General features: G+C 47.0%; 1 protein-coding gene across 3 annotated transcripts; it reads left to right on the forward strand.

Moving 5' to 3' along the window:
• The first annotated feature begins 293 nt into the window (after window positions 1-293).
• MAS1 (MAS1 proto-oncogene, G protein-coupled receptor) lies at window positions 294-27,899 on the forward strand. Of its 3 annotated transcripts, none has more exons than XM_077899103.1 (3): window positions 294-622; window positions 15,898-18,935; window positions 25,981-27,899. In XM_077899103.1, the coding sequence occupies exon 2, from the start codon at window positions 15,934-15,936 to the stop codon at window positions 16,909-16,911; it is 978 nt and encodes a 325-aa protein (XP_077755229.1). In that variant the 5' UTR covers window positions 294-622; window positions 15,898-15,933; the 3' UTR covers window positions 16,912-18,935; window positions 25,981-27,899. The 3 variants fall into 3 exon arrangements, with proteins under 3 accessions (XP_077755229.1, XP_077755214.1, XP_077755221.1); XM_077899088.1 differs by lacking the exon at window positions 294-622 and adding an exon at window positions 1,495-1,992; XM_077899095.1 differs by lacking the exon at window positions 294-622 and adding an exon at window positions 1,495-1,942.

The raw sequence follows: 27,899 nt of genomic DNA on the forward strand, positions 1-27,899 counted from the left end.
GCTCCCCCTGACCAGCCACTGCCCCTCCGCATCCTCCACCCTGGGCACCACCTGGCCTCTCCACCGTCCTGATGGCTGGGTCCTCATTCACCTTGTGACTGTCACCAACTTACAAATCGGGCAGCCTGTCCCTGCCAGCATGGACAGACTTCTCTGTTCTGTCAGGAGCTGGAAAAAGCAAACTGGTGAGGCCCTCTGTTCTGTTGACTTAAATAATGACGTTGGAGTCTTCCTTCCAGTTGGTCACTGTGCTCAGGGTTTCACAGCCCCCGTAGGGACAGGGCGAAATGTTAATAAAATCTGGACAGTCCCCGAGCCTCTGCAAAGCAGCAAATGTGGAACAGAGGAGCAGAGTGGATCCTACTGCCCACCTCCTTCTCCTTCGTTCCTCTTTTCCTTCGGGGCATCTCTTCCTTCCCGACCTTCCGAGCAGCCCGGTACTCGGCTCCGAACTACGTCTGCTTGTACCTGTCTGACCCCCTTCCCGCAAAACGCCCCTCCTTTTCTGCCTCGGGGTTTGCTTTAGGCAGTCCCGGGTCTCTTTGCAGTCTCTGGTGAGCCTCTGGGAGATGTAAAGTCCTTCAGGAGGCTGCCCCTCGCCTCCCTGGGAACTTCAAACCAGGTAATGCAAGTGCACTTTGGGCTCCCCGGGCCCTGCGCCCCTGAAATTCTGGCTGGTGGCTCTGCACCTGCAGGCCCGGGGATGCCCGAGCCTCACTTTGTCGTACCTGTGGCTCGGAGGTCCTGGGGCGGGGGTTTGGGGGGGGAGCTCCCCCTCTCCCTCTTCTTCCCACCGGGAGGATGGTCGGAACCACAGGTCGGGCTTCCCACCGGAACAGTGGGGCTCGCTCCAGTCCTGCTGCTCCTGGAAACAGCCGGAGGAGAGCGTCTTATGTGGCCTCCCAAGTCAGCTTTCCCACAGAATCTGAAATCGCCTGCTCTGTTTTGATCTAATTGGTCCCCGGGGCCCATTACTACTTTGACACTGTAACCACGAAGGGATGCTTGTGACAAGGAAGAAATACTGCTACGAATGGAGGGTGGGTCTTCGTGGTGGGGCTGGGCGAGTGGAACCATCCAGAATTATCTGGCTTGGCCTTTGGGCCTTTACACTGGGGCAGTTGGAGAGGGGGCAGGGGTGGTGGGGGGCAGGTCACTTGACTGCGGGGGCGAGGAGGCACGTCACAGGAGCAGCTGCTCGAGGGGCTCGTCTCCGAGCCAGGCGGAGAAGGGGTCTGGGCCCCGCCGTCCCGGCAGCCCTGGAAGCCAGCTCCCGGGCTCTCTCGCCACTGCATCGTGCTCGCACGCCAGCCCGGGCTGTGACTCCGAACACGGGCTGTAGGAAGGGAAGGGACCCTGAATTATTGAGCCTTGCCTGTCCCCTGCTGTGCAGCTCTGCCCCTGCCTCTCATCTCCTCATCGCAATGTTCTGTGGTGCTACGAGTGGCCCCATTTTACAGGCGAGAAAACAGAGGCTTAAAGAGCTTTGCAGAGACCAGTGGGCTAGTTCCATCCAGGCTGAGTGAGGGCTGTCAGCCGTTCTGTCCTTCCGCTACACACGTGGTTTTGCCCTTCTGTGGAACATCTCTCTGGGTCACCTGTCCCCTGAGCCCCGGCTGGCCCTGAGGGCTCGGGGGGTGGGTCAAGCACCAGCTCATTCCCACTCTGGATCAGCGTGAAGATTTTCACTTGAGTGTTTCACTGAATGATGCCATTTGAAGCGCAGCTTCTGCTGATAAGCGTGGGACCATCTGCTTGGCACATCTCAAATATTTTCAGCAGTGGGAGAGCAGCTCTGATTTCTTCAGAGAAGGAGGCTGCAGCCGTCCTCGGAGATGAGGGGACCGGAGACCCTGCAGGCCGGCGGGGCAGCGGTGCCCCAGGATGCGAAGGGGCACCACCCCTGCTGCCACCTCTGACCCTCCCTGAGCAAATGGAGCTAGTGAGTCTGCACCCCAGGTCTTAACTGTTCAGCTGCCCTTGGCAACCAGAGTAAGATTTTCCCTCTTCAAAAACCTATTGCCCGGGCAACTCTTTCTGTGCCGGTTGTTTTTATAGCGTGTTAGATATTTGGTGTGTGTTGGCCAAAACCTCTGTATCTTCCTGGCTGCCTGTTGTTTTGGAAAATTTGCTTCTTTGCTGGGCGAACTGTCCTCAGACGCTGTTTTTCAACTTTGGGGTTGAAACTTCTGTGTTAGCTTTTTCTCTTTGACTCGTGATGGAGGCAAGAAGCTTAGGCTTGATTCCTGAGTCTGATGTGGACTTGGGGGGTGTTCAAGGCCGTTTGATTTGTTGTTATGAATGATAAAAGAGTTGGGGTCTGAAAGGCTTGTTACTATATCTGATTCTTCTGGGGAAATCACTGGACTAGAAGCAGTTGGGCATGGCCAGAGGCTAGCTGGATTTGTTTATTTATTTATTTTGGGGGCCTTTCCTTGGTGGGCAGCAGAATCAGCACTAGCTTCTGTTGCTTATAAACTCAGACATGCAGCCCATGGGTGGCCAGGCTCTGATGAAAGAAATCTCCTGCCCCATCTTATCTTTGATGCATCTTGGCAATTATTTCCAGGGCAGCGGTGGGGATAATTTGCAGAAACAATGTCTAGGATGTTGTTCAATTGCTTTGTAAGCAGCAGTGAGGAGGTGGCAACAAGCCTTCCTCTAGAGCAAATTTTCCCAACCTTGCACCACGACATCTGGGCCAGATAATTCTTTGTTGTGGGGAGCTGCTCTGTACGTTGTAGGGTGTCCAGCAGCATCCCTGGCCTCAAGCACTACATGCCAAAAGACTCTCCTTTCAGTTGTCACAACTCAAGTCACCAGACATGTCGAATGTCTTCTAGGGGATAGGATCAGCCCCTCTCACCCCTCTGTCCAGAGACTGATGTTGTAAGTTGATCCTGCTGTACACTTGGAAAGGGAGCAGAAAGTTTTGCTTCTCCATGCAGATGGCTCGCGTGGTAGGAGGCTGGAAACCAGGCACATAATACCAGGACAGATGTTCCTGCCCTGCGCGTTGCCGTCAGATCCCTTACCTGCCATGGAAATTCCATCTCACAAATAGGTTTCTGTTTGTCCAGGTTACTGCACATACACAGAGGGCAGAATTTGCCCTTTCCTCTGGAGCTGCACAGCTGGGAGGTCCAGCCTCAGGTCAGATCTCCGGTTTTGGTTGCGGAGGAACAGAAAAAGGTTTCAGATGACCCACCATGCAGCCTGAGTTTTGTTGGTTTTTCTCTTTCCTTTTCCTCCCTCCCTGTCTCCCTCTCTCCCTCTCTCTCACCCTTCCTCCTTCCTTCTCCTTCCTCCCTCCCTCCCTCCCTCCCTCCCTCCCTCCCTCCCTCCCTTCCTCCCTCTCTCCCTCCCTCCCTCCTTTCTTCCTTCCTTCCTACTGCTTCCTTCCTTCCTTCTCTTCTAAGAGTGATGTATCAGGTTGGGAATCCAGGACAATGGGAGGACTGTGGCCATGGAATGGGAAGGTGAAAGAGCATGTTTGCTTCTTAGATCCCTAGAGAAAACTTCAGCAAGCAAAATGTAGAGCATTGAAAACTCTCTGCTCTGTGCCCCAATAAAGCTAAAGAAACCCCACAACTCTTGGCCTTCTTTGACTCTTCTTGCTGATCTATCAGCTCCACTGTCCACCTGTGCCTCTCACTTTCATGGACAGGTAAATGCATGTAGCAATCTCAAGTAGACCTGCCAGGACACAGCTCTGCAAAGCTCACATCCTTAAACATCTATGGAAACCACCATGCTGGTTTTCCCAGCTTGCCGATCCATTATCTCAGTCTGGCGTTTCCACAAGACTCTCATTGGCAAAGTACTTTTCAATATCTAGATTTACTTATACTCCAGCCTTTCAGAAATACCTGGAAATACCAATTATGTGAAGCTAAGCTGCTTTACTTAGGACCCGCATCTAGTGGTCACTTTGTGGCTTTGAAGCAAAGCAGCCTTAGGCAGAGGCAGCATAGACGGTCATCTCTGCGGTGCGATTTGAACCACATCAAATCTCTCTTTTCAAACATTTCTTTTGGATTCAGATGCCAAATTGCCTGTAATTCTTGATTTTTGCGAGAGGGGGGTGGGGGGCTAAGTACACTCTTTCCTATAACCAACCTGGCTCTCCATGGCTTGTGTGAGGTGTTGGGGCCTGAGCAGGTGTTGGGGCCTGAGCACAGGGGGGCAGCCCAGCCAAGGTGACAGCGATGGTGGTGGTGACATGGCAGGGCAAGGAGGGCGTCAGCATGGGGGCAGGAGGGGACCTGGCACCAGGGCCAGAGCTTCTGTTGGGTGAGGAGTGTGTCCCGGCAAGGAGGGCAGTGGCAGCCGTGGCCTCACAAGGTGGAAGGAGCATCTGTGCAGGGACAGGGGATGGGCGGTGGCAGATGTAGGGGGTGATTTACCCACACGTGGATGGATCAAATAAGTAAATCTGTAGAGGATACTGGGGACCAAGTTTCTCACCATCAGGAAGGGAGTTTGAAATATGGAGAGGAAGAAACTAAACTGAACTCAGTGGTGTTGGAGTGAAATCAGAGATGCTGATGGGAATCTATTACATATATATGTATATATATATAATTTGCATATGTATATGCAAATATACAGTTGACCCTTGAACAACATGGGTTGGAGCTGCTTGAGTTCACTTACATGCAGGTTTTCCCCCATGACTACAGTACGGTAGTGTACATATATTTTCTCTTCCCTGTGATTTTCTTAATAGCATTTTCTTTTCTCCAGCTTACTTCATTGTAAGAATACAGCATATAAGGGCCACCGGGGTGGCTCAGTCAGTTGAATGTCTGACTCTTGATTTCAACTCAGGTCATGATCTCAGGGTCACTCGGCGGGGAGCTTGCCTAAGGTTCTCCCTCTCCCTCTGCCTCTCCGCCTGCTCTCCCTCTCTCTTTCTTCTTCTCTCTCAAATGAGTAAATAAATTTGAATAAAATACAACATATAGTACATATAACATGGAACAGGGATTGGTGCAGGGAACACGTAAAATGAGGAGCGCCTGGGAAAACATCCAGTTTTTTGGCTTAGAAGCCTAGGAGTACCAGAGCAAGCATGGAACAGCCGAGAAGGTCGATTTCTGTTTTTGGGTCGGCTGGGGCAGGTGTGCCTCTGCGAGAGGCCCAGCTGGAGATATCCGGGACTAGGGGTTATAGGGTCTGATATTTTGGGGAGCTGTCCAAGTTAGAGCTAGAGATTTCGGTGTCACCAGAGTGTGGTGGTATTGAATTGAGGGGGTTGTACAAGGCCACCTGGGGAGAGTCTGCAGAGTATGAAGGGATGAGGGTCAGGGAGGGACCCCGGCAGCCCAAGGAGTTGTGTAAGTAGAGATCCAGGGAAGGATACAGAAAAGAAGCTGCAGGCAGCCAGGAGGAAAGCCAGAGGGGAGAAAGCGTGTCTAGGCAATGGTGTCCTCATGGAGCCCACGGCAGAGACATGGGGTAAGAGTCCATAACCTGCTGTGCATGTGCTGGGGGGTGGGATGAGAGTGAAATCACCTCCCCTTTGGAGGACCCATCTAAAAGCACAATGCTGATGAGTGGATGCAGTTCATTCTTATTATTTATCCTCATGAAAGGACATAAACTGCATGTTCCCTTCTGACTTCAATGATCATTACCTAAAAGGGTGAAGTATGGTGGCCCCTTCATTGATAGAAGAGTTTGTTGATAGTGGTGATGGCTCTGGGTCACTCCGCTTCACAGAAGAGATGGGGATCAGAAGAAACTGAAAGCAACTCATTCCTGTTTTGTTGTTATGAGTTTGGCATTGGGTAGATGACACCTTAATAAATAAAAATCTATCCTCTAATAAATAATATTCATCTTTAATAAACGGTCATTATCCTTCAATAACAATAAATAATTCATCTTTTTATTAAATATGCTTTTTTTTTAAAGATTTTATTTATTTATTCATGAGAGACACAGAGAGAGGGGCAGAGGGAGAAGCAGGCTCGCTGTGGGGAGCCTGATGTGGGACTTGATCCCAGGACTCTGGGATCACTCCCTGAGCTGAAGGCAGACATTCAACTACTGAGTCACCCAGGTGTCCCTAAATAAGCTTTAATAAAGCCCATCCTTAGAGGTTTTAGTAAAGACCATTATTGACAATCAAGTTGATGGTGGTGATGGCTTCTGATGACATTAAGACCATCCTGATCACATGTACGAGTAAGTGAACTTCCCACGTACATGAACCATTGACAAAGAACTGGCGTAGGGAGTAGGAACAGTGACCACATGGACCTGGGCCACGTAGGCTCTGGTTCTGGTAACTGCGGCCTGCTGCTAAGCTAAATATGTGGTCTTGGGCTGCTTGTGGCTGAACTTTCTCACCTGTGAAATACAGGGCAGCTTGCAGAATCTACCCAATTCCTCCAAGCTCCAAGCATCCATGACCAACAGAGTGCAGGCAGACTTGTAGCAGTAAGGAGGTGGTGTGAAGAAGACTCCAAGCTGCATCCTCTTTCAGCTTCCACAAAACACCCCAGTTTCTGGTGAAAAAGAATCTGTCCCATGTGTGACAAACTGTTACATTTGTGAAGAATTCTTGCATTTCAATAAAAGACACGTGACCATGGAAAAATAATTCATCAAAGAAGAAAGAGAAGTGAATGTTAACTGTGAAAGAACATCCAAACTCATTAGCAATCAAATCAATGCAAAGTAAAATGAGGTATCTTTTATCACCTACCAATTTTGCAAATTATAAAATATGGAGATGCCCTATGTGGGGGCAGAAAGTATATGTATAAATATGCTGTGGTGGGGCCGGGGCGGGGGGGGTTTGTGCTCACATACTGTAGATGTCCACGTAATCAGTCTGGTGTTTTTTGGAAGACAACTTGCTAATATGCTTTAAAATCTTCAAAAATATTTATACCCTTTCATCCAGTAATTCCGCTTTTAGAAATATGTCCTAGGGAAATAATTAAAGATGTGCACAAAATTTGCATCCAAGGAAGTTCATTAGAGTGGTTTGTTTTTAGAAATAATGATGAGAATCAGAAGCAACTGTTATGTCCAGGGTTAGAGGATTATTAAAACTAAATTATGGTTCATCCAAATAGTGACTAGTAAAGTCATGTTTTTAGAGTACATGCTAACAGAGAAAATGTTTATAATATGGTGTTGAGTATGAGTAGAAAAAAAAGCAGGACACCAAAACAGATTTTAAAAAAGCAATTTTGGGGCGCCTGGGTGGCTCAGTGGTTGAGCATCTGCCTTCAGCTCAGGGCGTAATCCTGGGGTCCTGGGATCGAGTCCTGCATTGGGTTCCCTGCAGGGAGCCTGCTTCTCCCTCTGCCTGTGTCTCTGCCTCTCTCTGTGTCTCATGAATAAATAAATAAAAATATTTTTTAAAAAAGCAATTTCAATTTTAAAAAGGAGCATGCGTGAGGCATAGAAACAAGACTAAAAGAAAATATCCCAAAATGTTATTTTTTCCCCACTAAATGTTCCAAATCTTCAATGAACACATACTATTTTATAATTAGAGAACCCATCTAAATAACATTTTGAAAATACCCCCATTTTGTGTTGTGATGAGATATTATAAAATAAACCTGGGCAGGGGGTGCAAATCTCTTGGTGAATGAGCCCAGTCTCCTGCAAGGCTGTTCAACCAGCGCCTGTGGCTACTGGACTCCTAGTGGAATTTGAATGCAGAGAGCACAGAGCCGTGGGTCCTACCTTGGCAAAGTCACAATTAGAAAGTCATCAAGTCTGTGGGGAAAAAAAATCCCCTATAACATTAGGGAATCTGATGCCTTCAATTCCTTGAGTAGGAAGACTGGAGGCAGACTAGAACAGGCTATAAAAGGTAAAGTCTTAAAAATAGGGTCCAGCCCCGGGGCAGAGTGGGAGGCGGTCAGGAGTCAGAATTGGAAGCTCCCAGGGAGAGGGCTCCCTCCAGGTGGTTGTGAGATGGGTTCTCCCAATGTCTCCACCATGGGCTTCCTTTGACGGGTCTCTAAAATGAGGGGGTTTGGTCAGACAGTGGTTTCAGATTTCTTTTTTTTTAAGTGGGAGAACGGTCAAAGTTCAGTTAGGATGGGGATCTGGGTTCCTGCCCTGGCGGGCTCTGGGATGGGGAACCACATGCGCTTTCAGCCCTGATCTGCAGAGTCCCAGGAGTGCAGACAAGGTGAAGGCCCTGGGGAGCCGTGTGACACAGCGGCTCTGATCGTGGCCTGCTTACTAATCCTTCCATTTTCCCCTATAAAAGAGGGCTGTAATGCCTTCCTTATCATTTCTGGAGCTGACTAAAGGATCCAAAGTTAACTCGAACGGAAGATCCCTTGGACTGTGACGTCCTTCGCAGCTGCTTTCTCCTGCCCTAATATTGCTTTTTTCCAGAAGTGTTCTATGAGAAGGAAGGCAGGGTAGGAAGGTGCTTCTGTGATGCCACCAGTACTGCCTACCAACACCAGTGCCATCCCCCACTCGGCTTATAGTCTGCTCTGACCCAGATCTTCTGTGGTGTTGGGTTGTTGACCACATCAGGGCACAGAGGGCTGTAGGGATGAGCTCTCCTTTCTCCCCAGATGGTTTCTGCCAGGTAACAGGCATTACTGCAAATATGATGTCTCTCTAAAAATGAGCTGTATAAAAAGAAGTGATTTGCATGTCTGGCCAGAGTATTGCACTAGACCTGCGAGGACATGGAGACAAGTGCTAATCCTGTAGTGCAATTGTGTCCCCCCCCCCCCCCCCGCCCATCTTCAGGGTTTTCTGAGAACTCTGCCATGTGTTATTCTGAGCTAGGTGGTCTGTAGGACTCCCCTTCCACTCTCCCCATCCTGCCCAGCCTCACATGTCCTAGCCATCCACCCTCAGGGGTGATAGGGAGCCCCCAGGAAGGGGGTGGGTGGGGAGCATGTTGGACCAGCTGCATCCAAGGTGCTTCTTACCACCTGCTATTTCCTTGGAGGGGCTGAAGTTCAGTTTGGTCCAGTAAGACCAGGAATGCGATTTTTAGCAATGTGTCATTTAAATAAAACCCCACTCTAACAAAACAATGTGGAGGATTATCACTAGTTGTTTTTTTTTTTTTTTAAGATTTTATTTATTTATTTGAGAGAGGGAGAGCAGAAGAGGGGAGTGGGGAGTGGGGAGGGCAAAGAGAGAGGGAGAAGCAGACTCCCCGCTGAGCCTGGTGCCCAACAGGGCTCAGTCTCAGGACCCCTAGATCATGACTTAAGCTGAAGGCAGACACTTATCTGACCGTGCCACCCAGGCGCCCTGAGTTATCATTAGTTTTTAATAAGAATTAGTTTTTGTGAGATTTTTATTTGCTTTCCAATCACATCATGATCAAAATCTGCCTCAGGATTTTTGCGACAGAACTTTCTTATTAACGTGTCCTGGGCTGGAGGTGGTGGTTTTCTCTCTCGGACCACTGTGATGGGCTTCATTTCTTGGAATAATTCAATAAGTAGTCCTTGATGCCTACTGTGTGCCAAGTGCTGGAGACTCAGACATGAATAAGATAAAGCCCTGTTTTCCACGAGTTTGCAGGTTAGTGGAGGAGATGCAACTTTATCTCTGCTGCCAGGAGGAGTGTCGTGGCCGTGGAGGCAATCGGAGGAGAGAGATCACCAGAGTGGGCAAGGCGCATGGGCTGGCAGGTGCAGGGAACCAGGAGACACCTCCCGCGGCCCAGGCCTGAGTCCCGGGACCAGCGGAGAGGGGCAGGCCAGGCCGTTGGTTGCTCCTGCGTCTGGAGTTCACAACCAGGCAAACGCACAGTGATAAATAACGTCCTGAAGATCTCACCTGTGTGCCTATTACCTTTCGTCTGATGCAGCTCTGCTTACCGAAGAGCGCAGGCCCTGGGGTGCGGGTTCCTGCCTTCATGCGCCCTTCCCACGCTTCGTGCGCTGCCCACCAGACTCTCTGTCCCCAGCTGTCCTGTCCTGTCTTGTCTCAGCCCCTCCCTCCGGCCCCGCTCTTGGCCACCGGCAGTTCATTGATGCAGCCCCATCAGGTGGGTGCTGGGTCCACTGGCCCCCCCTTTCTCCTGTCCCCTCACAGTCACAGAGGCCTGATTGCTCTTCTCCAAACTGGAATCCATTCCCTCCTTTGGCCATCATCCTATTTATTATTTCTCAGCAGGACTTCTGGGCAGCCCGGGTGGCTCAGCGGTTAAGCACCGCCTTCGGCCCAGGGCGTGATCCTAGAGACCCAGGATCGAGTCCCACATCAGGCTCCCTGCGTGGAGCCTGCTTCTCCCTCTGCCTGTGTCTCTGCTGCTCTCTCTCTCTGTGTCTCTCATGAATAAATAAATAAAGTCTTTAAAAAAAAAAAAAAAGAGGACCTACTCTCAGTAGGACTTCTCAGCAGCCCCCGCTGGCTCCTTTGCTCCATCTATCATCTCCCTCCATCCAGCCTTTAGACAAGGACCAGGGTAACCTTTTTTTTTTTTTAAGATTTTATTTATTTATTTGAGAGAGAGAGAGAAGGAGGGAGCATGAGTAGGGGGAGCGGCAGAGGGAGAGGGAGAAGCAGACGCCCTGCTGAGCAGGGAGTCCAATCTAGGACTTGATCCTAGGACCCTGGGATCATAAACTAAGCCGAAGGCAGGCACTTAACCAGCTGAGCCACCCAGGTGCCCCCAGGTAACCTTTCTAAAACACAGCTCAGGTCAGATCCCAACCCTGTGCTGAAGCCTTTCATGGCTCAGCAATGGCAGAGGTTTTCAAACCATGACCCCTGGCCCACCTGCACCAGAAGCTATGAAATTATAGATTCCCCAGGGTTTCTGAAACAATGGGGTCTTGGCATTTACATTTTTTCTTAAGCAATCCAAGCTCATTATTAAGCACCAAGCTGGATACACATTGCCTGTAGAAGAAGCCTAACATTTAGAGAAGCATCAAACCCTGGCTGTCATGCTTCAGCCCAGCTGTCCGCCCAGGGTCCATCAGACTTCTAGAACCCCACCCCCAACATCCCATGCCCCCCCGCCTCCATACCTCAGGCCATCTGTTCCTTTTTCTTTCTTTTAATTTTTAAAGATTTTATTTATTTATTCATGAGAGACCCAGAGAGAGAGGCAGAGACCCAGGTAGAGGGAGAAGCAGGCTCCCCATGGTTAGCCCAGTGCGGGACTTGATCCCAAGACCCCGGGATCATGACCTGAGCTGAAGGCAGATGCTCAACCGCTGAGCCACCCAGGCATCCCTGTCCCTTTTTCTTAAAATGTCTTTCTTCCCTCCCTCAGCTAACAAACTCCTACTGACCCTTCAAAGCTCAGCCCTGTAAAGCCTTCCTCAAAAGCCTGAGACTGCCTCTTGCTGTGAGCTTGCCTGGCATGCGGTCAAGGTCTCCTTCATTCCATTTCCTGCATTGAATTAGGTTTAGTTCTGTCTGTCTCCCCTACAAAACTATGAAGACTGAAACTTATTTATTTCTTTATCCTTAACACTTTGGACAGTGACTGGAACCTAAATGTTTGTTGAAAAATGGGCAGAGGGTGTTCTCTCTCCAGAAAAGGAATTTGATTACTTTGGTCTGACTTTAAAAGAAAAACACAGTTTGATCTCATGTGTTGAAATGCCTTTCCTAGCTTATGAGGAATACATGACAGCTTTCTTGCACATAACGAGTAGGAGAAAGCTGAACAGTGCTGTGGTCTGTGAGACGTTCAAGGATGTAAGCCTGCTTCAGAAAAATGTTCTTGTCAGTTTTCTTAAACATTCTGATTAGAATTCAATTAGAAGTGAGAAAGGTTCTGATTTTACATATCTGGTCTTTGATTTAGGTTTGTTATGAAAAAATGAAAGCATTTGACTTCCTTGTACAAGGTGTTTTGGTTTTGTAATGGTTCTCCACCTGGGCTGGCCAGTATGGTAGCCACTGGCCAGGTGGGGCTATTGAGCCTCTGAAATGCGGCTAGTATCAAGGGAGATGTGCCCTTAGAGATGGAGGTTTAAAGATGCACTGTGAGAAAAAGAACATAAAATGTCTCATTAATATCTTTTATATTGATTACATGTTGAAATAATAGTTTGAACACATTGAGTCAGATAAAATAGTTATTAAAATTCATTTTGCCTGTTTCTTTTTAGTTTTTTTGTATGCGGCTACTAGAAAAAATTAAATTAAACATGTGGCTTGCATTATCTTTCTACTGGCTAGTGCCAATCTAGACCTTTCTTACCCTCTACCTCTTGGTACTCCAGACTACTCTGTTTCCTCTTTTCTGCCTCTAAAACACCACCCCCAACAACAAAATACCCAGCTATGTTACCTATGACCCTCCTCACTGTGAGTATTCATACACCCCTGGGTTGTGTTCCCAAATTCCTTGAAGATTTTGGCACCTGGTTCACAGTCTTTTTTTCCTAACCACATTCCACTATTCCCCAGCCATTTCAATGTTCATATAGATAATTCTTCCAAAGCCCAGCTCCACGTCCTGATCTCGCCTCAAATGACCTTGTCCTCCATGCTTTCCTACCCTTTTTTTCCCATGGTTATGTTCTGCACTTGTCAGCTGTCCTATTCACTGTCATCAATCTCTCAACCTCACTTTTCTCCTAAACCTGTTGAATTCTGTAGCCCATCATTGTAACCATTCCCTTCCACGTGGCCTGATCCTGTTGGCCCTTCTTCCGTCAGCCTGGGAAAACTGGTACTGGCTACATCCAGCCCCACTCCTTCATCAGCCTCACACCTAGGCAGCTGAACTATAGCTGGAGAAAAGCACATGTCATGCTGAATTTTTAAGTCCATGGGGGTTTACAAACATACTGGTGGGTACAGTTGGAGTGGGTTAGGAGAGGCATATTGAGTTTGCAAAGCCTATGCATTGGGTGCCTCTGACTCTTGATTTTGGCTCAGGTCATGGTCCCTGGGTCGTGGGATCAAGCCCTGTGCCAGGTTGCACTCTCAGTGTGGAGTCTGCTTGAGGATGTCTCTCCCTCTCCCTCTGCCCCTCCCCCACTTCTCTCTCCTCTCTCTCAAATAATAAGTAAGTTAATCTTTAAAAAAAGAAAAGAAAAGCCAATGCAAGTGAGGATGTCTAGTAGTGTCAGGAGTTGGGGAGACAGGTATAGGCTGGAGATATAATTGCAGGCATTATATACAAACAAGTGGGATTTAAAATCATGCATCTAAATGAGATTATCTGTGAAATATAGGTAATTATAAAGGAGAAGAGGTCCAAAGACTGAACCTTGGGGCATTTCAAAGTTTACAGGTTGGGAAGATGAAGAGAAAGAAGAAAAAAAAAAAAAAACTAAGAAGGATCTGCAGAGAGGTAAGAGACTACCAAGGGAGTATGATGTCCGGAACGCAAATGTGTTTCACGAAGGTGTGATCAACTGTCCTCACTTCTACTTCAAATTCAAATTAGATGAGAATTGGAGATGGACCCTACGGTAGAGTCATTGCTGACCTTGATAAGAGCCGTTTCAGTAGAGTGGAGAAAATGAGCGCCTGGTTAACCAACATGGATTCCAGAGAGGATTGGAGGAGAGCAAGTAGAGACAGTGGGTATAGACAACTTCTTGAGTAAATTTTATGTAAATTCAAGCAGAAATGGAGCAGTAACTGGAAAGGGCTGCAGGGGTTTGGAGAAAGTTGATAAGCTAATAAGAATTTTTCAGGAGAGGGATCCCTGGGTGGCGCAGTGGTTTGGCGCCTGCCTTTGGCCCAGGGCGCGATCCTGGTAGACCCGGGATCGAATCCCACATCAGGATCCCGGTGCAGGGAGCCTGCTTCTCCCTCTGCCTGTGTCTCTGCGCCTCTCTCTCTCTCTGTGACTATCATAAATAAATAAAAATTAAAAAAAAAAAAGAATTTTTCAGGAGAAAAGAAATAATTGATGATTCATGACTTAGGGGTCTGGAGCTTGGTGGAGTTGCTGGCTTTAGCTAGTAGCATAATTTATTCATCAGAGCAGAAGGGAAGGCAGGGGATGTGGTTAAAGATGCACCTAGGCAGGTAGGCTGACAGCCAGGGTGTTAGAAGTTGGAAGAAGCTCTTTTCTGAATGCACAATATCTCCTTTTTCAACAAAGTAAGAAGCCAGATCAGCAGCTAAGAGTGAGGAGAGGTGGAGGGTTTAAGGAGAGAGGCAGCATGTAAAATAATCAAGAGAATGAGAGAAAGGACCAGGGAAACACACAAAGAGCAAGCTGTGGGGCACACCTTAGAGCCCACCAGTGCGTCTGTAAACCCCCATGGACTTAAAAATTCAGCATGACATGTTGATAGAACATGTAGAGGTTGGTGCTTCAATCACTGCCGTGTCCCAATGCCTAGAAAAGTGCCCAGCAGGAAGTTGGCTCTGAATAAATATTTGATGGGTGAATTTGGAGAACATGACTGTCTTACCTACAAAATTCTAACAAAGGCTGGTCTCTACAGCATGTCTTTGGTCAACCATGCCATAGTGCTCTGAATTCTGGTTCTTGTGTTGAGCTCCCAAGGGTACTGGGATCTATTTCTCCTGTTTAATTATGAAATGGAAGGAGAACTTGCTCCAGTGAAAATAATTTCCAGTACCTCATCAGAGCAGCTTATCAGAGCACCAGAGGGACGTGCTAGTCAGGAGATGGGGGATCATGACAGTGGAGTCAGAGGCCCCTTGGGCTCCTGGATCACTCCACTAGGGAGGTAACTGTCCTTCTCAGCGGGCCGCCTGCTAATCCGGGTGTCAGGCACAGCTGTACTGAGCTCCAGGCGCAGAATTGTACCAACGCCGGGGTTCTGCTGACTGAATCCTGAAAACATCTAATATCACTGAGATGAGCAAGCGTCAAAAAATACTGCATCCCCACACTTCTCTGCTTCAGGAAACAGTTGGTTTGATCGACTTCCTAATGGTTAATTATTTTGCACATGTAGGGATCTTGGTCTCCAAGGTCAAAGACAGTATTTTACCACCACCGTCAAAATGACAACAACAACAAGACTTTGACAAAGTCAAGGATGAGTTAAAGTTGGCACCAAGGATCTGTGCCACTGCCTACCTTGTCCTCTCTGCAGTGGAGGAAGTGGCATCTGTGTATTTATTACATAACAGGAAGAGGATAGGGATGTGCATATATTTATTTTGCAATTCATAGACATGTGATAGAAAGATACTGAGGATCTTTGCTTTGCAGTCTCAAATATTTAGCGCTCTTATTGGTGTCAAGTTAGTGCTTTGTTGAATGTCTGTCAGTAGTGATTTCCTGCACGGTCTGGCCTATGCTTTGTGAGGATGTGACCACACCTTGTTAGGGCTCACCATCTGTCACTCAAGACTGTTGGTTTGCATGCCACACCTCGTGTGGATAGGTGCCCAGTTCTGTCACAGAGACTGAGACCACATAAGATAAATGCCTTCTCATTACTCACACTTTCAAAAATATTGGGACACTTTGAACATCATTTTGCTAGTTATTCCCTCTCATTTATCTATCACTATGGCACTTTATGCATTAAAAAAAAAAATGACACCACTGACCAAACAAAAATTTTGTCTTTGCACCTGAATACAATCTGGGTCCTCAGAATGGGAGATAGAGGTGCAGAAGATAAAGGAGTTTCAAGACACCATTCTGAAAGCCTGGGCCAGGCCAGAAATGGACACCAGGGACTCTGACCTTCCTGCTTTTGCTGATACCCTTTTGGCACTGAGCTATAAGCAAATAGTAATATGGAATTAAGGGCTGTTGGAGGACAAAAAAGTCATGAAATCAGTTCTCTTTTCTGGTGAAATGTCTGCTTTTATCATTGTCAGAAAGATAATTGGACAACCAGTTAGACACAGTTGCTCATAACATGAAGTTTACGATCCATTGCTGAAATTTCCCCTCCTCCCTCAATGCATCAGTTTTCAGGATGTCTTTTTTGTTTTTGTTTTTATTTGACTTATTTATAGAAAATTACCTGAAGAGCCCCTGCCTGAGGCCTCCTCATGGATGAGCTGAACGTGACGTCATTCGTTGATGAGAAGTCCACGAACGCCTCCACCGCCAGGAACACCTCGGTCGGAGACCTGCGTCGGGAAATCCCAATCGTGCACTGGGTAATTATGAGCATCTCCCCTCTGGGCTTTGTTGAAAACGGAATCCTCCTCTGGTTTCTCTGCTTCCGGATGAGAAGAAATCCCTTCACAGTCTACATCACCCACTTGTCTATTGCAGACATCTCATTGCTCTTCTGTATTTTTATTCTGTCTGTCGACTATGCTTTAGATTATGAGCTCTCCTCTGGCTATTACTACACGATTGTCACATTATCAGTGACCTTCCTATTCGGTTACAACACGGGTCTCTATCTGTTGACGGCCATTAGTGTGGAGAGGTGCCTGTCTGTCCTGTACCCCATCTGGTACCGATGTCATCGCCCCAAGCACCAGTCAGCGTTTGTCTGTGCCCTCCTGTGGGCACTTTCGTGCTTGGTGACCACCATGGAATATGTCATGTGCATTGACAGTGAAGGGCAGAGTCACTCTCGAAGTGACTGCAGGGCGGTGATCATCTTCATAGCCATTCTGAGCTTCCTGGTCTTCACTCCTCTCATGGTGGTGTCCAGCACCATCCTGGTGATCAAGATCCGAAAGAACACGTGGACGGCCCATTCCTCGAAGCTGTACATAGTCATCATGGTCACCATCATCATATTCCTCATTTTCGCCATGCCCATGAGGCTCCTGTACCTGCTGTATTACGAGTACTGGTCAGCCTTTGGGAACTTGCACCATATTTCTCTTCTTTTCTCCACGATCAACAGCAGCGCCAACCCTTTTATTTACTTCTTCGTGGGCAGCAGCAGGAAGAAGCGTTTCAAGGAGTCCTTAAAAGTAGTTCTGACCAGGGCTTTCAAAGATGAAATGCAACCCAGGCGCCAGGAAGACAATGGCAACACCACCACGATTGAGACTGTGGTCTGAGGACGGTGGTGGGAAACAGTGGACACAAATGGTGGGCACGGATAATTTGTACTTAGTGCTTGGAATACCACTTAAGGATGTCCTAAATATGACACAGAAGGATGCCGCATCCCATATGCATGAGATACTAATTAATGATAAGACAATATCCTTGCACTGTATCTTCTGAAAAAGCCTAAAAATGTGTTGGACCGCTATCATTTCTGTACCCATAAAAAAACCCTCTGTTCCTCCTCAGCTCTTCCAGCAGCATTTCCCTTGAGCTGTAGAAATTGCTCTAGCGGGAAGGCGTACAGATGAGTACAGGAAAAGGTAACAAAAGCATCTGCTGGAACTTGAGAAGGTGACCAGTGTAGCAGGAAGGACATGGGCTTTGGAGTCAGACTGACTCTGTCATTTGTTGCCTGTGGGACCTCAGGCAAGTGCTTGACCTCTCAGAGCCTCTCGTCCTCACTTATAGGATATTTAATAGGAATAGTCCATCCCTCCCGGTTGTGGCGAGGGTGAAACGGGGAGATTTGATATGCTGAGCACTTGGCACGTTGTCAATGCTCAATAAACGTTAGTCTTTCCTCCCTGAAGTGGAAGAAGAGAGACATACTTCGGTTCTGTAACATGCACACAAACACACACAAACAGAGCTCTGTCACGCACAAATATTGTTATGTGTTTTCCAATGTTGAATGTAAATTTATGAAGGTCTTTCTGCTTAAAGCGTGAAAGCTTTTCATGGCACGACACCTCTACTGGAAACATCTGCAGATGTCACAGCACCCAACCAGCCGTGTGTCAGAGCAGTATTTCAGATTGTGAAGAAAAACATTTGGCCACCAGTAGGGGAGTTTCTCATGGCTTTTCCTTCCCTCTGTGGGAATGCCTGATGTAATGAAAGTCTGTTTGGAAATCCTTTACTTGACATAAGTTTTCATGAATGGGACTTAATTCACGAGTTTGTGAGAGTGACTGTGTTTTCGGAGCCTCCCCTCCCACCCCCGGGGCAAGTGATGGGTTATTTATAGCCACAGAGTTCTCACCTGCAGCCAGATGCAGGGTTCTGTACCTTGAGCCTCCTCTCCTCCTGAGCACTGTTCTGTGCTAGGCCTGGGGAGGAGGCCCCGCAGCAGGGGCTAGTGAGAGTTTTGGCCATAACTCAGAGGGGACCAGGGCAATTTTCCCAAGAAAATCTTTGCAGGGCTTCATCAATATCTTAGTGCTCTGCTGCTCGCCTGCCGTGACTTGTGTGTGAGTCTTCAGACAGCACGTCCTGGGTCTCACCTAGGAAACCATCGTAGCCCATAAACTGTATGATTTTGTTTCATTTCCTTCTGCCCCCTTCCAGGCACCCCATGAAAGTGGCAACTTTTTGTGTGGTTCTAGGAGTGTAAAATGTTCGTGCCCATAAATGAGTGCATTAGGATTTATCTTAACTGTTTGTCTCTAAAGGGTAGAGAAGCCCTGATGAAAGGGTTCTGTTCTGTCCCTTTCTTCTCCATCCTCTGACTTTGGAAAGAAATGATCGCCTGTGATCTGATCATGGGGGCAGCTTTGTTGGGGAAGATGTGCAAGTCCCTCCCACCCAGCCGAGATGGGAGGCGGGCGGCTCTTCAGTGGGTGATGACATCTGATTCAGAAACCAGGCAGCTTGCTTTCAGGAGCCCAGATGGGTGTGGAGTGCTGACATTTAGAATGATCTTGTTTTTGATGGAAAACAGAGCATCTTCCCTGGGAAAGAACAGAATATGGAGGTCAGAGCAGCTCTCCTCTGTTTGCCACCATCTCCCTGGTGCTGTGCTTGCCTCTAGGGGTAGTAAAAAGGGATTGGCCTCATCTTATCTTAAAGGGATCTCTGGTCTCAAAGAGGAACCTAAAAACCCCTGGGAAACAAGGACTTTTCACTCATGGAAAATACAGCAAACTCATAAGAAGCCTCCGTTGATTGCCTTCCTGCAGATAAAGTGGGGAAATTGAATGTGATCATAAATATAAAACTTCTGACCTTTTAAAGAGCAATGCCTTGCAAACAGGTAAGATTCAGAGGTTTTCAACGTTGTAAGGACGAATTCCTCTCTCCTACCTAAACCTATTTCCCAAAGTGGGAATGAAGTTAAAAGTAAACCAAGAAGATTTAAGTAAATATGCACATATGGAGGAGGTAGATGGGGTGATTTGTAAGCCTTATGCATTTAGACCCTTCGCCTGAGTCATCGCAGGCTGGGGGGAAGGGAGGGGGTGCCGTTTCTGAGACTTCCCTGGGCCCAGGGAGAAAGTTGTTCAGTTATGATGATTGTCCTCGATGAAGGGAACAGATATTCATGGATAGTCTTCTGTGCCAAACTCCATGATGTGAACAAGGTCAAGATGAGCATGTGGAAGCCCCCACGCAAGGAATATCTGCAGGTCCAAGCTCCACACAAATCAATGATAAGGGAGTGTTCTAAACAAAGTTGTGTTGAGGTCAAGAGGAAGGCAAAATCCATCTTGTAGCAAAGAAGGACTGTTTCATGGAGGTGCCCTTTGGTTGCTTGAGGGCAGGTAGGATTTCAGAGGAGCAAGGAGGGGGGAGGGATCCCCAGCAGAGGGCGGCATGAGCAAAGGCAAGCACACCGCAGGAGTGAGAAGCAGGGCCAATCCCTGTCACCTCCACGGGTGACTGGAGAAGCAGACCTTGGAGATTCACGTGGTCCTGCTGACCATCCCGCTCCTCTCTCTCTGATGCTGCTGCCTTTGGTTTTCTGTTGTTACATTCTCCAAGACTCTTGGAATATAGCCCCCAGGACTTCTGAGTCCTTTCTCACCGACATCCAGCTTTGCCATAGTGGCACTCCAATTTCTTATCCACAAGCCATCCACTGGCCTCATGAGGTGGCCAGGTGCCTGGGTGACCTCAGCTCCTGTCCTTTCTGGGTGACACTCTGAGCCTTAGAGCAACACACACCAATCTACTCGTGAAAATAAAAATCCCCCAAGTCTGCCTTATGACCATCATCTGACTTTCACATCAGTCACTTTTGGACACTCATCGCCTTGGACTTAGATGCACCGAGACCTCTTGTCTCCAGCATCTATGGCCACTACATCTACGAGTCCCTTCTGTGTCATCTCTGTCTCGGCTGTCCCTGGGTCAGTCACTCCAACTGTGCTCCTTGACTCTCTTGCCTCCTTGCTCTCCCACTTGCTCTTTGCTCTCCCACTTGCTCAGAGGGGGTTGTCCCCCTCTGAACAGCACAGAGAGCCCCAGCCCCTGTCAGTGGAGGGTCCTGCAGAGTCGAGGTGCTAACAGCTCGGTCCCTCTTCACGAATCACTCCCTGGGCAGGTCTTTCAAACCCTCTCCCTCCTCATCTCTCTGAGTGCCTTTCCCTTCATTGCTACTCTTTCCTCACCAGCTTCTTCACAGATTGCTGAAAACAAATAAGGCCATTAGGCAACAAATCTCTAATGCTCCAGGGTGACCTCATTGACACTATTCCTTTTTCTCTTGCCTGAAGATTTTTCTCCCCTTCCACACTTTTTGGTCTACTGGCCTCTAAGTAATCTTAGTCCTGGTAGCAACCAATGGTTTTTGTTTTTGCTTTTTGTTTTTAAGTAAAAATCCAAGTCTTTATAGTGGTCTGTACAGGGTTCTATGTGATCAGAGTTCCCTAACTGTCCCCAGGGTTAGTGAGGCTCCTTCTCCAGCCACACCTGCCTCCTTCCAAGCCTTTGAAGATGCCAAGTACACTCCCACTTCTGGGCTTTTCTCTGTGATGTTCCTTCTACCTGGAATGCCCCCCTCCCCCCCACCCCCTCCACCCCGTCTCTGCTCACCTCCCCTCCTCCCTCAGGCTTCTGGTCAGATGTCACCTCAGGGGAGCTCCCGCTGCCACTACACACATAGCTACCAGCCTCTCATCCTCTTCCTCCCCACGTGGCTCAGTTTCTCCTCAGAGTTCATCACATGGTCATGTTGCAGGTCTATCTGCAGGCTTGTTCAGTCTGGAGGATAAGCTGTTGGAGGGCAGGGACTTTTTCTTGCTCACAGCTGCGGCCTCAGCCCTGGAAGAGCAGGTGCTCCTTACTTGCTGTGGTGTTGGGATCACTGCCCCCTCACAGGTTCAGGTCACTCCCATCTTAACACAAACTGTCAAAAAACAAAAGCCAATTCCTCCAGTCCTATTCAACGACTCTCTCATCTCCCTCACTTCACGGAGAACCTTCTGGAAAGGCTCTTCCATTCTTTCTCTGTTATGATTCAGGGCTCCACACCAGCCAGCTGGCTTGTGACCTTACTGCCACACCGAAGCTGGCCCAGCTTGGAATAAGAGTGACCTCCACATTGCCACATCTCATGGGCTCTTTTCTACTTATACCTTTTGTGTCCCTGGACACACTGACCATTCTCTACTTGAAAATATCTTTTCTCTTGAGTTCTAGTTGGTCACTTTCCCTCTAGCTTGTATTTTTAATCTTAGTCTACTGATTTGGAGGGTTCACACCTCTTCTCTTGCCCTTCCCTATTCCCCCCATTAAATGGCTGTGTCTTCCTTAATTCTGTGGCTAGACCTCTGCTCTCTTGTTCTGTATACTCTTCGTTTATATCCTGACCCATAATCGCTTACATATTTATGACTCTGTTGGGCTCCATTTCTGTGTATCCAACCACCTGAAGGATATTTGGTCTTGATGCCCTGCAAATATCTCAAGTGTAACCTGTCTAGTTCTGCACTGTTCCTCCTATATTCCTTTCTCAGTGAATGACAACATAGTCACCCTGTCACCCCAGCAATGCTATTCCCTTTGTATAGCTTGCTCTTCCCTCTTTTTAATCTAGCGAGCTCCATTTATCCATATACATCCAGGTCATACATCAATCATTCAGGAGTGCCTTCCTGGAACCTGAGTTCCTGGATGACAATTTCACAGTTTGCTTTCTTTTTCTCAAGAATAGGAGCAACTAGAAGAAATCTTCTACATCTTACCAACATTGTATCTATGGATCTAGCTGCATCTTTCTGCACATAGGCTTCCTTTTTATTCTGAGGGAGCTCACTGTGCTCTTGGCTAAGGTGAGCCCTCATACCTAATCTAGGTATAATTTTGGTAGGTGCGGTTTTAAAAAATTATTCCAAAAATTATTAACTTTTTTTCTGTGACTGAAAACAAGATATTGTCATTTCTCAAGGTTCTATGGGTTGACTGAGCTCAACTGAGTGCTTCCCATTTGGGGTCTCTTGCAGCTACAGTCAGATGTTGGCTGAGGCAGCAGGGGTCTGAAGGCTGGACTAGGCAGGGCATCCAAGCTGGTACCTTCATGGGGTTGATATATGGCTGTGGGCTCAGCTGGAGAAGTTATCCAGAGTTCCTACATTTGATCTCTTGATGTCCCTAGAGTTTTTTTTACAACATGGCAATCGTGTTTTAAGAGGAACCTTTCTGAGAATGAGCTTTTGGAAGAGGCCAAAAATCAGCTGTTGATTTCTCACTTATTTAAGTGAATTAGCATGTGATTGAAATTACAAGTTTTTCCCTCTTGTTTCATTTCCATGTAATTGACATATTACATTGTATTAGTTTTAGGTGTACAACATTACAGTAAGTTTTGATAAAGACAAATGAAAAACTTTTTCATAAGTCTAATTTCACTTTTCAAGATAATATATTTCCCCCTAGGATTTGCTATGAAATTTTGGTCCTCATTTTCATAAGATTCTCTTTTAACAAACTTCTATGAAAATTATCCTTAGATATGGAGATCTTCTTGCACTAATTATTATAATTAAGCCTGTGTATATGAGTGTTAGCACATACACTGAGTCACCAAAACAGACTCAATATAAAGTACAGATCTTACCCAGTGGAAAGGTAATGGTTCAAATGACACAGGCAATACAGACACAAATGAAACACTCTTTTCTAGAGGAGCCCTAAACTGAGATGTAGTTCCCAAAACATCCCCTTCTCCTACCTGTGAATGTAGTTTAGCTTTAGACTGGTGAGTTTTGAGCAATGTAGATAAGCACATTGTTTTCATGGGAAGGCATTTAGGTTTGGAGTGTGCCCATTTTGCAATTCTGTTTATCACACTTAAAATATGTATGTCACTATTCCTCCTTCTCTAGTCTTCTGAGTCCCATGTATCTATAAATTCCAAATTTATTTACAGCCAATCTTGACAGATCAGCTTTATCCTGCTGAAAAGAGGACTAGTTCCCCAAGTATAACTCTTTTACAAAGCAGTCTAGTTGAGATTAGTGTCTTTGCAAGTAGCCCTGGTTGAGGTCATTCATTCCCTGAGGTGCTCCCTATAAGGAAGGAGCAAGTTACACCTGCTGCTAACACTCCTCCCTTTCTAAGGCCGCAGCCAACACCAGGACTGTGAATGCTTGAGGCAGAGACTGCTCTTACTGTAAGGTAGGCAGAGAGGAGGCTTTTCACTAGTGAGAAGACTAGGACTTAAAGCCTGACTTACTTACCAGCCGTGCGAGAGTCAGTATGTTTCCCCCAAAGCAGATCCTGAGGCAAGGATTTGGTGCAAGTAATTTATTTAGGGGGTCACACCCTAAGCAGTGTGGGAGAGATTGAGATATTCAGACAGAAAAGAGAGGAAGCCAACATAGAGTGAAGTAGTGAGTACGGGAGGGCCGGGACAGTGGACACTCCTGTGAGACACTCAGAACTGTCCTCCTGGAGGGGTGAAGGTGGTGCTGAGCCACCATCTCTTGTAGGCGAGGGTCGCTCTTAGAGTGACAACTCCCTAGCTCCTCTGGGCCTGCCCCATGCAGGCAGAGCACAGCCTGTGGCAAGAGCTCCTCGAGGCAGAGAGGCTCAGGGAGTCATGGGCAGGTACAGGATCTGCCTGCAGGTGACTTCAGGGTGGCTTCAGGACTAATCAATAGCATTTGCTCTAATAGTATAGAAATACCCTGCCTCACAAAATAGTTGTGCCAAATACAAGTGAGATATTGTGTGTGAAACTCTGCATAAACTGGGAAACATCAATCAAAAGGTAGTTTACTCCTTAGGGTGCCTGGCTGGCTCAGCCAGTAGAGTATCCAACTCTTGATCTTGGGATTGCTGGTTTGAGTTCCACATTGGGTGTAGAGATCACTTAAAAATAATTTTTTAAAAAATCTTAAAAAAAAAAAGTCCTTGAGGACATCATGCTAAGTGACATAAGCCAGACACAGAAGGACAAATACCGTGTGATTCCACTTCTATAGGTGCCTGGAGCAGTCAAATTCATAAAGATGGAACATGGAAGGGTGGCTGCCAGGGGCTGGGGAGGGGCATGGGGAATTAGTGTTTAGGGCAGACAGAGTTTCTGTTTGGGGAGATGAGAAAGCTCTGGAGCTGGATGGTGGTGATGGGTGCATGGTATTGTAAATGTACTTCATGCTACTGAAGTGGACACTTAGGAAAGGTTCAAATGGTGACTCTAACACCATGTATATTTTGTCACATTAAAAACAATTACTTTTTATACTCTCAAGGCACTGGCTGTGCTTCACAGTAAGCTTGAGTGTCAGGCCCACTGATGGGCCTCAAGCCAATAGCGTTGATGACCAGGAATGAAGACAAACTTGTCACTCCGGGGAAGGGGATGTAGCACTGACACTATCTCCAGTGCAAACACAGACATGGGACTAATTAAACGATACCTCACACAATCTGTATTTTCAAATGAGTGTAGTCTCCCCTGCAGGAGCTCTCCATGATCTCAGTGAAGCCATTGCAGAGGGGTAGAGAGCCACCATTTTGGGGTTTGTGGGCCATACAGTCTGTGTTGCAATGACTCAACTCTCACTTTTTGTGTGAAAGCAGCCATAGACCATACATAAATGAGTGAGCATGGCTATGTTCCAATTAAACTTTATTTACAGACCCTAAAATGGAATCTCATGTAATTTTCACGTGCCATAAAAATTTATTTTTTCTTCAGCCACTTGAAAATGTAAATAACTATTGTTAGTTTGTAAGTTGTATAAAAACAAGTGGCAGCTGGCTTTGGTGGCCGTGGTACTTTGCCATCCCTGACTGAGAATATTTTGGGATTCCGTCTTCTGAAATTGCTTTTATTGTAGCTGCAGCACATCCATCTACAATCCTGACCTCAGTGGTGGCAAATCTCCATTGCACCCTGAGGACTTGACTTTGCAAAAGGACCAGCAGACACCTTGACTCAAATCTGATGGATGAAATTGGCATAAATCTGAGAAATTTAGTGAACCATAAAGTGATACCAGAAAACGAGGGAAAGATGTTCTATGGTAGCTAACTTGGCTATAAATACAATTCCTTTTCTATTTCGGTGAACCATAAAGTGATACCAGAAAACGAGGGAAAGATGTTCTATGGTAGCTAACTTGGCTATAAGTGCAATTCCTTTTTTATACTCGGACCATTTTATTTAGTCATACCAAACTAGATACTTTGGATTCAGAGGGAACTATTGGAATTTTTCAGAGACTAGGAATGAAATGTTCATGTGTGAGAATTCATGTTGGGTTTTTAGAAAGATAAAGATCTCACATATGGCTTTTGAGTACAGCATGAATAAACTCTAATTGCTGACAAATTTGAAAACCAGAACATTCCTAATACTGGGCTGATTAGCACTTGCAAGCTTTGTACTATCACCATCTTAAACAAGGAACATAAGACTTGCCTAGAGTTGTGGGATAAATATTTCAGGATGTTATTAATGCAAAGGTCATTATCACACTGATTTATGGATGTATGCTTTTGATCAAAGTGTACCCTTAAAATGATTTGCTCTTGGGCAAATGTAGAAAGATAAAAAGATTCCTTAAAGCACAATAACAGCACAATGAAACACCACTAAAAGTCCTTCAGCCTCATTAGCCCTGGTTGAGTGTAGTTGAATGTTTATGCGAAATCAAAGCGAGGTCCTGAGGACTTCCTACCTTTCTTCTTCTAGGGAGAGGAGATAGATAAGGCCTGAGGGGCAGAGCGACCCTTTCCTTTCCTGCAGCTGACTGAGGCAGGGACTCACTAACATCATGAGTGCGTGACAGTATTGATTGTGTTCCTGGAGAGCTCAGCACCTAAAATCTTGCCTTTTATTTCTACAGACCAAGAACAAGGGTATTTCCCAGGTGAATGTCAGGATCGAAGGCCCTGCCTTTAGACACACGAAGTAGGAACATCAGTTAGTCCCACATGGATAGAGCTGGTCCACTGGCCGGCTCAGTCCTCCATGGGTGGCTGCTCTCCCTGGGCCCGTCCTCGGAGGAGGGGAGGACGGTGTGCAGCATGCTCTTCGCGGTGACACTCCGAGTGTCATCATTCATAGAGAGTTCCTGCTGGCTTTGACTTTCCCTTATGAAATTGGCATTCCCAACTTCATTCCCAACTTCCAAATCATTCTGCTTATTCATCTTAAATAAGTATGAGTTAAATAATTCATCTTAAAGTGGGTGAGCTGAGGTGAGAGAAGAGCATGCTGGTGAGGGCACAGCATCATCGAGGGCCACAGACATACTAGAGTCTCACCTCCCCGCCCATGTGATAGTGCTGTTGGCTGTGGGATGAAAGGATAACGCTAGGGAAGTGGCCTGGGATGCCTGATGAACCTGTGCCCTGTCTCCTGGGTGACAAAAGATGACCCCAAGTGACTGGAGGTGCTCATTGAAGTTCAATGGAGTTCACTGAAGGGACTGTTGGGGAAGGCGAGGCAGGACATTCGTATCTTAGGAGCTCAGCAATGTCTGTTGTATGCGGGAGACCTCCACAGGGTAGGGTTTCTCCAGAGGGCCCCAGCCCTGGCCCTCACCGCCATTCACAGCCTGGATGAAGACTGATGCCGACTCAGAGAATGTTCTCCACTCTACGCTGGGAGGCTCCCTGACTGGGTCCTGGTCCACAGTGAGGCCAGACTGAGAGGCAGCGTTGAGACAATTTGATGGCACCTCAACAGAATAATTTCCATGCCCGTTAAATGTAATAATTAAAACATCGGACTTGTGTTTTGTATGACTTTGTTTTTCATTCCATGTGTCACATCATTTTTATTATATTTTGAAAAAAAAGAAAAAGGTCTGCGATGGATTAGAAGTAGAAACAGAGGGAAACGTCCCTTGCTATGTATTGTTAGGTAGCCCTGCGAGAGGCCTGTGACTTAGACTCTATTCCTTTTCTTTCTGGGAACTTATGCTTAACTATAGAGTTATGCTGTTGTGTTGTGCTATGTGACGCTACGTCTAAAAAAAAGCAGTCGTCAATGACGGACAGAGTGGAAAGTTCTGGGGTTTTTATCAAGGGGGTTGAGTTGTGCCATCAGGCAGGGTTTGGCCAGGTTGCTGCTGTTGACATTCCCCGTACCACCCGGTGCCACCATCACCTGGACACCACTGGGAGGCTGAGCTGCTGCCACCTGCTACCTCCGCATGCCACTACCAGGATGTTCCGGTCACAGATTTGTCCCTACAAAGTCCAAGGCAAGAGCACAGCTGGATGTGTCGTTGACACACTCATGTCCTGCATCTACCCCCTTTCCCTTCCCCTGTGGGACCTGGGTCTCTACATTCCACAAATGCTACACATAATGGGACACTCAAGAATGACAAATGCCCTCGACGGCCTATGCCTTTGGCTGCCCAATATTCCACACACCCTTTCCCCATTTGTAAGCCCCCCATGCTCTCCACACATGTCCTGCCTCCCTCTGCAGCTCAGAGCATTTCCAGTGAACACATCCAGATCCTGGTCCGGGATGTCTGGGTGACACCCTTTCCTCTCCCTTCTTCCTGCCCTGGGATCCTTCATCTGGGTTTACAGAGAAGTAACGAAATAGAAAACCCCAAAAAGAAGAAAATCACAGGGTAGCAAATATTCATCACTTGGGTGATTAACCTCTAAAAATGGAGGTATTTTTCATTCCATTTACACTATCAATCATCAATTTGCACACCTAAGATGATGAGTTCTATAGTATAGTTTTTTGTATGATCTAACTGTGCATGAGTTGATAATAAAAAAATTATGTAACGAA

Source organism: Canis aureus, chromosome 1, assembly GCF_053574225.1.
Source record: "Canis aureus isolate CA01 chromosome 1, VMU_Caureus_v.1.0, whole genome shotgun sequence".
NCBI lineage: Eukaryota > Metazoa > Chordata > Mammalia > Carnivora > Canidae > Canis > Canis aureus.

Excerpts from the sequence above, each read along its gene's own strand:
- MAS1 (XM_077899103.1), top strand. The coding sequence starts at position 15,934 with ATGGATGAGCTGAACGTGACGTCATTCGTTGATGAGAAGTCCACGAAC.